General features: G+C 35.5%; 1 protein-coding gene across 1 annotated transcript in view; it reads right to left on the bottom strand.

The window, feature by feature from the left end:
• The window catches only part of LOC131032588 (ATP-dependent DNA helicase Q-like 3), a 266,803-nt gene that overhangs the window by 115,918 nt on the left and 136,902 nt on the right, over positions 1-13,983 (bottom strand). The window contains exons 13-17 of the mRNA XM_057963606.2: positions 12,536-12,685; positions 12,314-12,406; positions 12,138-12,203; positions 11,890-12,023; positions 4,345-4,448 (exon numbers count right to left, since the gene is read on the bottom strand). Of these exons, the coding sequence (XP_057819589.2) occupies positions 4,345-4,448; positions 11,890-12,023; positions 12,138-12,203; positions 12,314-12,406; positions 12,536-12,685 (547 nt within the window). The remainder of the gene's footprint in view (positions 1-4,344; positions 4,449-11,889; positions 12,024-12,137; positions 12,204-12,313; positions 12,407-12,535; positions 12,686-13,983) is intronic.

The following is a 13,983-nucleotide window of genomic DNA, read 5'->3' as shown; positions in this document are numbered from 1 at the left end:
TCGCTCCAAATGCCTTGCACATGAAGTGGTCTGAAATTCAACACTTAGTGTTTGCTCGCTCACCTTGCTTCATTTCATCCGTTCAAACTAGCAAAATAAGGCTCATGGAATAACTTCACTCTCAACTAAGGGCATTCGAAGTGAATTTCGCTCCTCAAGAGGAGCACTTGAAGCTTTTGCCCTCAACCTCAAGCACTTGAAGTATCCCTAACTAGCAATCTCTCACACTCTTTGGTTGAACTCACGATAGACTTGACTTCTCGTGATTTCTAGACGCTACAAACTCACTCATTTCATCTGCGAGAGGGAGATATTAGACTAAGAGACTAGGACTTGAGCAAAAAAAGGGGGGTCCCCATTTTGATGGGGCAATGTGTGAAATGGTCACAACAATAACTAATAGCAAGGAATCCAAAACTATTAATGTAGGAGAGGAAGCTGCACCTATTGTGATTCTTCAATTTAAGTCGCTTTTACAAGGCTAATTCCACTCCTCATAAAAATCTCTGCATCTTTTCCTATTTCTAGGACCAAAGGAGAATACATCAACCCAACACAAGTCTCATCACCACGAGAGCTATTCGAAGTACTAGTTACCAAGAACGTGCAAACTACTTCCTTTCCCAAACTTTAACAAATCAAGGAGATTTTTCAGCCATTCACTATGCTGGACAATATAATGCCCCGAATGCATCCCCCTTGCCATCCGAATCCATCATTCTAACCTTCATTTTGGTGACAATGGCAATGTCAACTTCTAGTACAAACCTTACCCTAAAGAACAACTCCAATGGTGTTGGCAAATACTAACATGACTGTTTTGGTAGTAGCAAAGGCCATTGATGTACAAGACAAGGATAAGGTGTTGTCTAGAAGACCAAAAAAACTCATTCAAAAGAGCAATAAGAAGGTGGTTAGCCACTTAAATTTTCCGATTAGACCATAAGAACCTCTAAAACAAAATATGTTTTTAGTCTATTTTGATTTCTGAAAGATAAAAGCAACGACTCTAGGATGCCATGCAACAAGTTGTAGTACATAGGAAAATAATATTAGTTGATTTGTAATTTGAAAGTTAGTTCCTGACAACTATTGTCATTTGGTAGTTGCCCACAGTTGGAGTTCTCAACAACCATCAGCTATTCTATATATTTCTCATTGTATAAATAGTTGAGATGGCATGTGAATTCCTGTATCTATTGCAAATCTCATGAATGAATGAATGGAAAGACATATTTATGAAATCATTGTTGTGAATTTTTATTATCATCTTTATTTGTTATTTTGTTTACTTCTTTGATACTTATTCTAGTATAGCTAGCAAGTAAACATATGGCATCATTGCCTCTTCAAATCCTAGAAAAATATGATGTATGGATAGGAATCATGGCGATGAAATGGGACAGCCCATGGACAAACTTGTGCAAGCCAACAAAGAAAAGGAAGACAAGCTTACACAAGCTCTAGTGAATTTGCGGCATATTTCATTAAAAAACATGTTCTGAGGGAAGATCTCATGAGAGAGGTCCCTTAGGATGCCATCTAGGACAACCTAATAGTTAATGAGGAGGTTGATAGTCTTCTGCATAGATTACCAAGGCTCATTGTAGACTATTTCATCATCCTACAAGACCTTTGGGTTGACAGGGACTAAGAATAACATGCGCAACAAATACTACAATGGTATGAAGAGAAGAACCGATGGGAGGGAGAGGAAGCAGCAGGAGATGTACTCCCAAAAACTGCTGTACGTACAACACAACAAAGATAGGAAACATGTTACAACTGGTCACAAATTGACAAAATAAAGGGTGAGATGATCCCTATGGATGAGAGAGCAAGGAGAACAACGAAGGAGATTGGGGAGAGAAACTAAAGCATTTCTAGTAGAAAGTCAAAGACCACCAAGAAGTAATCAGCTTGTATAATCAATGTCAGACGAAGAGGAGGAAGTAGAACCTAGAAAAGAACTAATTGAAATATTTGAAAATAACATACGTCATGTAAAAGAGCTATTTATTTTAGAAGAAACAAGAATTGGAGGAACTGAGCTAAAGGCCCTTGAACAAAGGGAGTACAAAAACAATCTTGAAGAGACCAAAGTGCAAGGAACATTGAAGGAGGATGAGCAGAGCACGTGTACGTGGTTGAGAGTGCAAGTGAGCCACCAAAATGTAGAGGTGAAAACAATCCAATCAAGCTCAAGGCAGAAGGAACACATCAGACAAAGACAATGCCGACTCTCCTAGCAAATCCAAGTGTGAAAAGATAGAAACTCCTGAAGTTTATGGGTTAAGGGTCTCAAGATCTCGTTAACTATTGTAAGACATGCAAGACTATATGGATAGCAAGTGGTCAAGAGGATAAAGATTATTGGCTAACAGCATTTCCAACAATGCTATGAGGCATAGCAATAAGTTGGTCTACAATTATTGACACATAGTCTGCAATCTCATGGGATGCACTAAAGAATGAACTCGAGGAGGAATTTAAATTGTTGTGGGATGACAACATGATCGTAGCAGAAATTTATAACACTAAGCAAGGAAAACATGAGAATGTAAGAGCCTATAATTGTAAGCTCAAAGAATTGTTGGTGAAGTTGGAAAACTAGCTAGTTGATGGATTAAAGAAAAGATGGTTCATTCAATGATTGATACTATCACTAAATAAGAAAAAAAAGTTGTGCCTCCGTCCAATGTCGATGCCTATAATCAGGCGATGGACATAGAGAGTGTAGAAATGCATGCTATAATATTACAATCACAGTTGAACTACTCGCCAAAAGCAAAAAGTCGCCAAGGCCCAAAACAAAACTTGCCAAAAACTCTACAACTTCAAAATTTGCTTAAATTGAATTAGAAATGCATTTTTTTTGCAAAATTCAGTGAGAAGATGCATTGAATGAGTCAATAAATGAGTACATAAAAGAAACAAGCTGATCCTAGATACGTTTGATTGATTTAAATGCAAATTGGGTACAAAATGGCATCCTCTTGTGGAATGCTAATGGCTGATAGACTAAAACAAAATGAAATAACAAATTGTTTTTGTAAAACTAAAAATAAATAGTACATCAAAACATTTTACATGTTCCTCTTCCCAGCTCTAGTGATAACTAGGTGAGAGATAGAACTAGAGGGTCTAGTCCTACAAGTCCGATGTGGCTCCTCCACCCTGCCAAAATGAGGTTGAGGGTAGCACCCCTTGCGGGGGTCTGAGGGTGAAAGAGCGAGGGGTAGAGAGATAGGTCTAGATCTTGGGGGAGAGATGAGAGAGTGGTAGACAGAGGGGGATAGAGGAAGAGTGATAGGGAGATAGATAGATCTAGAACTCGGAGCAGATAAAGTGAGTGAGATAGAGACAGCTAGAGAATGCTGATAGGAACCTATTGATTACTGAAATTTGACTAAAGTCTGAAAATATAGAATATCTTCTATAACCTAGAATTTGCATTATAACTCCTAGAGATCGGAAACCACTCTCAAACATCTTGCCAATATACATGAAATATAACTTACTTAAATGTTATATTTCATGTATATATCCTGATGAAGAGAATGAGACTGGCTTGAGCAAAAAAATTAGATAATTTTTTGGTGTGTTTGGGCCTCTTTTTTTAATGCAGCCGAGTTTTTGCTGGACACTCACCGAGATTTTATGAAAAACTCGCCAAAAACTTGGCAAGTTTTTGTGGCGAGTCAATGGCGAAATTACTCGTGAGTTTTTGAAAACTCACCAAGTTTTCGGCAAGTAGTCCATGTATGGTTACAATTTCTAATGGCTTGCCTTTGACATAATGTTGCAATGATGTGTCATTGGATTATGTGTGATACTGACAAAAGCAAGCTATTGGAAACTATTTATGCTGAAATTATGTAGTCATTAGAATTTTCAATTTTGCCGAAACCTTTAGTTTCCAAATGCTGTCTGATTATTTGGAATGTCATTGCAAGAAGTTAAAAGGTTTGACTTTCAAAAAGTCTTTGGATTTTTTGGTGAAATCCTTTAGCTATATTGCTATAAATTCTGTTCACTTTGTCATTAGAATGAGCATTTTTTATTTTGTAAGCTAGTTGTACATTTAGGTAGATTCTGCATACTTCTCTGCAGGAAGAGAAAATCCTGACCCTCAAAGACAAAGGAAAGCATTTGAAGAGACTAGAAACTATACATATGCTTAGGATGTTACAATGTGAGAAATATGGAGTTAAATGCAACAACCGAAGTCAATTTGTACCATGCAAGTTTTCATATAAGCCAATTACTTTATCACAAATTGATACATTCAATATTCAAGCTGTGCGATTTTAATATTAAAAAAAGCAATAAAAGCATCCTTACCCTCTGAACTGGAGATCTCCTCTTCTGGATCACTAATTTGATCAGTGCGATTCCAAAATTCTGATTCAACACCTTCATATCCCCTTCCAATTGCACTAGAACTACTGTGATAATTACCAGAAAGTATCATCAAAACTCAATGAAGGATTGTATTAAATATCCTCATTAAATCATCTTTTATATCCCTTATTGATCTGACAAGAACAGAAAACAGGCGTTTCCCAATAAATTTTTATCACAAACATAAACCTGTAAACTAAAGATCAGAAATCTATTTATATTCAATATTTCTACAAACTGCATGGAAACACAATTCAAATACTAAATTACATGAAAGATAAAAAATGATATTGCTTGAATTCATTATAGAAATAAAAATCAGAATCGAACAAATCATTTGCCACATATAGGTGATACTTGAAAACAAGAACAGTCTAGAATTTTAATGAAACAAGGAAAAATCATCTTGCCACCGTAATTGCAAAATCCACATTTTTGGCATTTTGAAAGAACACAATGTGTTTGTGTGTGTATAAAGGGTCAAATTACAAAAATCTCATGTTGGTTGCTACAGTTGTGCTGCAGGGATAAGTAGAGAGAAGAGTAATTAGACCAACAGCTATGTTACCGGTTTGTTGCCAGGAAGACCTAGGTCCCAATCCGATTCGAACTAGGTTCACCAATCTGGTCCAGAATGCTGTGGATCTAGGCAGGGTCCCACTAAACGTCTATGGGTTCGGTCCTGCCAAACCCTGTGGACCCGAGATGAATTTTTGCCCAAAAAGTCGTCAGCAGCCAAACCTAAGCCAAATTTGCATTTTTTTTTAATTTTTAAAGTCTGTTTTTGGCAAAAACTAAAAAACAACCACTCAACCCTAAATTCACCCATACAAAACAACAAAAAAGCAAAACCTGATTCATTTATGCTATTGTGAATGAAAAACAAAACCATTTTACTCCATTGCTAAACATATATTTTTGCTTGCCATTGCACAAGGAGAGTTGAATATTGATCATTGAATGCTCCAAGCTAGTTGTTGTGCTACTCCTACACATTTGCAATTGTTGATTTGTGATTTGTTCTCAAAGAGTTTAAAAAGGAAGATTTCTTCAAAGAGGTAAGTTTTTTTTTTTGTTACTTACAATTTTTTTACAAATGAACTCTCTAGTTTTGTTTTGAAGTTTTTTTCAATTTGGTTTGTGCCTATCCATGTTGTTTATGGAACTTGTTGTGTTAGGTATTGAAACGGAAAGTGCTTCTTGCTTGGGGAGTGAACCTCACTTCAAAATAGACCCACATTCTCCCCTTTGAAAATATGTCGAAATGGTACTTCTAGGTGGAGGAGGTTACACTTGGATTTGTCGTCATTGCAAAGCACAATATAACAACTCATACAGCCAAGTGAAAGCACATTTGTGCTTTATCCTCAATAAGGTATCAAATTTTGTCTTGCCCAGCCAAAAGGTAAAGGCATTCTTGTAGAGGAACAAGTATTCGTATATATAGAAGAGCAAGAAAAACCCAACCAAGCAGCAAAGAAACCAGCTACAGGTGCTCATCCCTTGCAAAAGACTAAGAAAGGATCGAAGGCCTCTCCATCACCTTCCATTCTTGAACCTACAAAGGAGTAATTATTTTTGTCTATACCTAAAGAATAACCTATGACACGTAAGAGATCAAAGGGACCGTTGGAAATTGCATTTCACAATGAGGGTAGAGAGATTGCCAATCCAAGCATTGCTAGATGTGTCTATGCTAATGTAATATTTTTTTCTCACCTTATTAGCAAAAAATGGTGAAATCAATTAATGAGGCTCCAAGGGGGTACAAGGGCCCAAGTTACGAGAAGGTGTATACTACCTTATTGGATAGAGAGATAAAACATGCAAAGGACTCATTGAAGCCCATCACAGATTCATGTGTCAAAACAAGGGTGTCCATTGTATTTGATGAATGGAACAATGCAAGAAATCGCCAACTGGTCAATGTTATTGCAGTGTCCCCTAAAGGGGCAATGTTTTTGAAAGCAGTGGATTGTGAAGACCAGGTGCAGGGGTGCATTCATTCCTAACATACTTTGCCAAGTCATTGAGGAAGTGGGCCCTCAAAATGTTGTGCAAGTTGTAATCAACAATGCCAAAAACTGTAGGTCTGCTGGGTTAATGGTTCGGGATTGTTATTCACACATTTTTGGACACTTCGTGTTGTCCACTCCCTCATCCTAATGCTAAAAATTGGCAACAAAGTTAAATGGATCAAAAAGGTGTATGTTGATGCCAAAGAGATCCAAATGTTCATCACCAACTACCATATGTCACAAGGCACATTAAGACAATTCTCAAGATTGGAGCTGCTGAAGGTAACTTAAATAATAAATATGTATTACTATAGTAAACTTTTTAATTTTATTTTAGTTTAAATTTTTTATTATTTTGATGTTGAAATAGGTTGCTGAGACCCATTTTGCCACTAACTCAATTGTGTTGAGACAACATGTGAAGGTTCAAGAGGCACTATCTAACATGGTAATCAGCCCTAAGTGGACCGTATGCAGGCAATCTAGCACTACAAGGGCAAAAAAAATAAGAAAATGATCCTAGATGACATTTGGTGGGACCCTGTTGAGTATCTCCTCCGTTTCATAGAGCCTATATTGAGCATGATCCGTTATACTAACATGGATAGGCCTTATTTGTCTGAGATGTATGATGGCATCAACTCAATGATTAAGGAGATGAAAGCCATCATAAATGCAAAAGAGCAAGATCCTGAAGAAAAAATCCTTCAAAGAACTACATCAAATCATAGTAGAGAGATGAAACAAAATGAGCACTCCATTGCATCTTCTTGTCTATGCATTGAGTCCCAAATATTATAGTTCTCCACTCCTTACTAGTGGCAGTGACATAAGAATTGCCCCATATAGAGATCCTAAAGTTTCTCAAGGGTACAAGGTAGCACTTTGCAAACTCTTTGGTAATCATGAGATATGGGATGCAATGACGATTGAGTTCATGAGTTTTGCAAGCACAAATGATTCTGGTCTTGATTCTCTTCGGGACAAGTATAAGGTCGATGCTCATAGTTGGTGGTACTTCCATGAAGAATCATACCTACATCTACAACCAATTGCCATCAAAATTTTATTGTAATTTTAATAAAAAAAAATCTTCTATCTTTTAAGTTTTATTTATATTTTAATTGTGTTTATCTCTTAAATCTAATTTTGTCTTGATAGGTTGCTAGTTCATCTTCATCTGAGAGGAATTGGAGCACATACTTCTTCATCCACTCAATAAAGCATAATAGACTACACTCCAAAAAGGCAAAAGACTTGGTGTTTGTGCATTCTAACTTGTGGCTCCTTACACAAAGAAGGGGAGACAAAGAAGTGGGATATTGCGCAAGAGCATACTAAGTTGGATGCTTCAATTTCCCACCTTGCTACACTTGGAATTGGCGATGACTATGAGCCACCTAGTAAGATGGAGGACAATGATGATATTTTTGTTGACCCATATGATATTTGATCAACAATGGCTGATTGACGACACTTGACAATATTATTTTTGAACTAAAACTTTAATATATATTGTGACAATTGAGTTTTGAATATTATTATGGTGGTGTAATTTGCTACGTAATTTGGCCATAAGTATAGTGGTGTATTTTGAAATTAATCACTGCTACAAACATGTATATATTTTTATTTTTATATGTTTTTGTATAGATGAACCCAAAACAAAGCCAACCCAAAAAAAAAAATTTGGCTGATCCCACAAATCAAACCCTCAAAACTAAACCCAAGCCCAAACCGGCAACTTCGACCAACAATTAAACAATAATAAGATCAACAATTACAAATGAACCTGAAAAAGGTATCATCTTAGACTTTCATTGCATATCAACTTTTCAAACGCCATTTTTTTTAAAGTAGACAAGAGTGTTAGTACATCTTCTTAGAAGTAGTAGCAATTTGTTTTCTATTTGATGATGTTACTATGTCTTTAAGGTTTATTTTATAAAGGGTACATGAAAGAAGTTTTAAATCCTTAGAAATCTCTAAATTTCTTGGGTTTTTCACTTTGCTGAGGCAATACTGAGTCAGGTCACCCCTCCCCCAGTCCGAGTCTCGTTTCTATGCTCTAAACAAAGCCACCTGTACAACCAATATTTAACCATGGCGGCTTAAAATATACACTTGAACCAGCAAAGGTGATCACATTGACCTTGTTTTGCAGCAGCCGCACCCAAAGTCTTTAATGGTCATACCATCATCTACCACTATGACCAATGAAAATTCATTTAATTTTCATGTATATTCTCTATAATATTTCTCACTACACCACTTTTCTCCTTTAGGCACTCAGTAAAGTGATTTCACACTATTTCTACTAACTTTGAAAGCAACAACAATATCATTGGGCTCGATCACACAGTCTGAAGGAGCTTATTTGAAATTGATCACGACAAACTTCTGCTTTGAACTGCTCACACAATACTAGAAATTTCTTTAAACAATTTTTGGATTTTATTCCCCTTTTCCTCTTGATTCCGAAACATTTTGAATTTTGAATTTTCGTTCACAAACAAGAAAGTTACCGCAGTTTAACTGTGGCTGGGTTATATTGATATAAAAAAAATGCTGTTTTAAAAAAAAAAACAATTAACCAACAAATAAAATGGTCCTCTATGTTTCCTGTGTTGCACTTGATATCTTCCACACTTGAAAAAATGATGTGAGAGCCTACAACAATCAAATGTGTTGACAGAAATTTCATAGTATCCCCTCTATCATCAACAATAATCATAGAACTGCTCGCTTCTCTTCTGCACAGGCACAAAAATGTCAACACTCTGATACCATGTAAATAAATTTAAGCAAAGACAAAAGAAGCTGCAAAAAATATATTGAGTTGTTTTAACATATATATAGGATTCTCATTTCCTATTTTATAGGAAACTCCCCAAACAACTCTCCTAAATATATTGAGTTGTTTTAACAAATCAACACATTCATACCACTAATATATTAAACTATTTAACAAACTATAACAAACCTAACTATTTTATGCATCCTATGGTGCAATATTCCTAATAAGAAGGAATTTAGGAGCTTCTTTTGTGCATGCTTGCCATGTCAATCTGAGTCGGTAATAAAAAAAATAATTCACATGAAATGTCTATGTTTTTTGCAAATATTTTGTGTAAATCAGTTGTTGTTTGTAACTAGGGTTATATGGGTTCGGATTGCCATAAGGCAACATCCGAACCCCCTTTAGGACCGGGCCCTATCCTAGGGTAACGTGACCCTATCATATGCACAACCCAATACCATGCTATGCTAAATACACGCCATCTAATTTATTGGCGCCAAAAACCCAAGGAGGCCGACTTGCATTCAAGGAGTAAAAGATGTATATAAATAAAGTGACAATTTACAAGTCAATACACATTCATTCATTTTCTACATGCAAATGAGAAAACAGCTCTGCTCATCAAGTGCGAATCAATAAGGAAGAAGGCGAATCCATCCAGACTTATGCGAATTTGTGCAAGATGACATAGGTGGTGTTGTACAACTTGAAGGACATAGAAAGAGCAGATCTGCTACACAAATAGATCAGATCTGACAGAAAAGCTAAGTATTGTAATTGTGCATTTAAGAGGAAAATATATAATCTGACCTGTGGGTCTTTCATGCTGGGTTTTTCCTCCTTGGAGGTTTTCCCAGGGTATGCTTGTTTGTCTACTGTTTTATTTCTGATTTATGTTGGCTTATTAAATACTGCAAATCTGATTACAATCTAGGGCATATTTAATTTATGTTGGCCTAATAAAATACTGCAAATCTGATTACAACCTAGGGCATAATCAATTACATATATCTGATTAACATGCCTAAGGTTTAAAATTACATCAGTACCACACATCTATGTAATAAAAAGATTATCATCAATGTCATTCTTATGTCTGAATCAGATTTCAAGATTCTCATGTGGGTGACTTGGACAGCTTTATCCTCATTGTTGTTTTTTGAAGTGCTCCATTAGATGGAGTAGATGTAATCTTGTAGATATCATCTTCTTCTCTACTAACAAAGATCCATGCCATTGTGAAAGTCATCTAAAATTTGCAATAGCTGGATTTATGAGAGTGTTTTCTATTATCTTGTTGGTCGACCAGCTTATCTTGGGCATGGGAGGGTGTATGGATTGAAACTTGTTTGAAGGTTCACTATAGATTGTTTGACTTTGAACAAGCTGTAAACTGTTTATCATTGTGTAAAAGGTCTGAAATATTGGTTTTTTAATTGTATAATTAATTTATATTTCTAATGCACTTATGAATCAGCAATACACAGAAGACTATCGAATTCTCTGTTGAGTATTTCAGAATTTCTTATCGAAATATTAATTTGAAGGCTGTTATCATTTGTAGGAATTTTGGAAAGTGAAATTATAAGGTATATCTATATTATTTCCCATTACAAACTAAAAGCAAAAATTAGAACAGAAGATATTCAAATCGTTTGACGAAATGCCTGAGCTCCAAAACATGTAAAATTTTGGAAAAATTGGTCTTAATTTTCAGGGTGTCATTACAATACACCATAGCAGAAATACAAAAACCTTTCAACACCACTAACGATGATAGTTGATCATCTTTTGTGAAAAGAATTCTAGACTTAATCATCATACCTCTTAATTGATTCATTAAATTTGCAATGCATTTATGCCTGTAAAATTCAGATGACTCAATAATAGAGAAGATGAACCCATGCATTGAAGAGGCATGATACAGCACAGCATATCAACAGAAACCTTTCAACACCACCAAGGAATGATGCCTTAGCCAATGATTGCCTTATTAATGCTATCAAATGAATATTGGAAATTTTCTATGTTGTTTAAGTTTTCCCTATTTTTTTAATAGATGTCTTCTGAAAATGGCCTCCCTATCATCCCCATCCATGAGACATATCCCACCATCCCCTGTTGTCTCCATCCCAGAAAATTGGGGTAACATAGCCAATTATACAACTAAGGATATAAAGTGAAATTTAGAATAATGCAAAGTAAAATTTATAAGAATGCAGCCATGCCTTCTGAGCTGCCACTAATGCGATTGTTTGAATTGGAGCTCCTTCACCTACTCTAATGCCAAACACAATAATGCAAAATTGTCCTCCACTATGGAGAGACTATGTTCCATGGCATGTTTTCTTAAGTTCAACTGACTGTGTCTAACTTCACTTAATAAAACAAATATATCTTTTTAAATTTTCTAATTTCATGCATGTCATGGTTTAACTTTAGCTTAATTGTGTAAAATATACCACCATGTCTGAATGTAGATTTCTACTCTAAAAAATGGTTCACTAGTTCAATTAAAGATTGTTAACTAGAAAGGCTTTTAAGAGGGAAATAAAAGCACTGAGAAGAACAGGACATAATCAGGTTGCATGTCAATTAGGATTGTTTCAATAAGCTACAGAAGAACACTTAAGAACAAGGATTCGTGTAAATATTTTATCTACCTACCTGTCAAATATAACTGAGGGAAGTCTGTTCTTCCCATGACTCCTAGATACATCTGAAAGCTCGAACAGCTCCTTAGATATTCGATCAGGGTATTTGCATAAATCACATGTTTTACTACAAAGAGACGAAGATACCTGAATAAGAATTCAATATTGAATGTCAAAATCATTACATGTTCAAATACAGTCACAAGATAGTTGACTTAATCAACAGATTCAACAATAGGCTAATCAACCAACTACAAGAACCTGCTCTCCAAAATGCATTAGTATTTTCTGTCTCCGGCAACCAGATCCTTCACAATAATCAACCATCTGCATGCAGTCATATATGAGAACAAAATGATGATTTCTGATACTTTCAAACTTCAATGTACAAGAAAGAAGATTTAAGTAAACAAGCAAATTCTGATGAAAAATCTTGCCTTTTCAAAATCACCAAGAGATTTCTTGAGCATCACATCTTGAGGCTTCTTAGTGTTCCCTTTTAGCTGTGAAGAGTTGTTTAGAATGAATTCCTGCAATATTTAGTGTATTTTATTAATGAAGCTTTCTTGAATAATAAATTTCACAAATTTAAGGTCGATCAAAAAACAATCAAAATATCACCACAAAATTGAACATGCAAAATTAAAATTGGATACAACCATGCTTCTACGATCATCCATGCCATAGTAAAGTAAACTTCTCGATGGTTTTTGATCACGTCCTGCTCTTCCCGACTCCTGATAAAATGATTCCATTGACTTTGGAATATTATAATGGCATACTGTTCGCACATCTTTTCGATCAATTCCCTACATTCCATAGAAATCAATTACAAGCAACATCGCTAGCATAAACTACTTCTACGAAAATTACTACATATACAAAAGTAGTGAATAGAATGATATGATATCTCGTGGCATAAGTAGAAAGGAATATTTACCATACTGGGGGACAAATAGTCACAGAGTTCCAATCCAATAAAGCAGCATCATGAAAATCACAATCAACCAAGAAGAAATTAGATGGGAAAAAACATGCCATGAAACAAGAAAAAGCATCTCAAATGTACTAGGAAAACTTTTGAGAATAAAAATAACACATTTCTTGACAATCAAAAGTGAACATATCTCAGAAAGTATTCGATTATTTTTGTTGTAGTGAATAGCAAAAATGAAAATTATTACAAGTTGATAATGTTATAAATTGAAGGCTCTAGTTATTATTATATGTTTGGACTTAAGTCCTTAATCACTAGAAGCACAATGTACCTACACACCCCACAGGCTGAGAACCAACCTGAAAATAGCATGCAAGCTAATGAAAAGTGGAGATTTAGGTGACTGTGTAACAAAAAAAGGCAAAGGTAGCTAGGCTAGTGGAGAGCTATGACCACCTAGTTAAATCAAAGTTTAAAGAATAAATTGCACTTTTGGCAAGGCTATGCCACTCTAAAGGTGTGATTCAATTGGCAATGAGGGTTAGAAAGTGTGACAAGTCAAGTTGTGCTATCTTAATGGCAATGCCACTCTAATAAGATGATTATGTTGGCAATCCATCTGCAATAGCATGACCAGGCGGTAAAGAACAAAACATAAGTTAAAATCGCACTTCCTTAGTGCAATGCCATTCAAACGGACGATTATGTTGGCATTTAGTCCACAAAAGTGCAACCAGCTGGTAAAGATTAAAATATAAGTTAAGATGGCAGTTCCTTCTTGGAAAAGTGGCTCTAAGTAAAGAGAAAGGTGGTGAATATAGTCAAAAAGTGTGACAAGGTGTTACCCAGAATTAACACGTTGTCAGCAATGGCAGGAAAATGCAACCAGCTCAAAACAACTTTAATCATAAGTTATTTCCACACTTTCCTCATGGAAAAAAAAGTGGCAAGCAAAGTAACAATGAACTTGTAAGAAATGCCTTAAATAAATCCAAGTTAAAATATAAACATAAGCTGCACATTTTTAATGGCATCGCTGCTGAAAAAGAGAAACCAGAATGGCAGCTTTGGCTAAAAGGCATGAAAAAAAGTTAAGTCAACTACAAGAAAATTTAGAACCCAAGTGAACTTAAAAAAAGAAAAAATTAGGAAAAGGGTGGCACCATCATA

Source organism: Cryptomeria japonica, chromosome 2 (genome assembly GCF_030272615.1).
Source record: "Cryptomeria japonica chromosome 2, Sugi_1.0, whole genome shotgun sequence".
In the NCBI taxonomy this organism is placed as follows: Eukaryota; Viridiplantae; Streptophyta; class Pinopsida; order Cupressales; family Cupressaceae; genus Cryptomeria; species Cryptomeria japonica.
The sequence above is the reverse complement of the archived record's forward strand: the minus strand, read 5'-3'. Positions and strand labels throughout refer to the sequence as shown.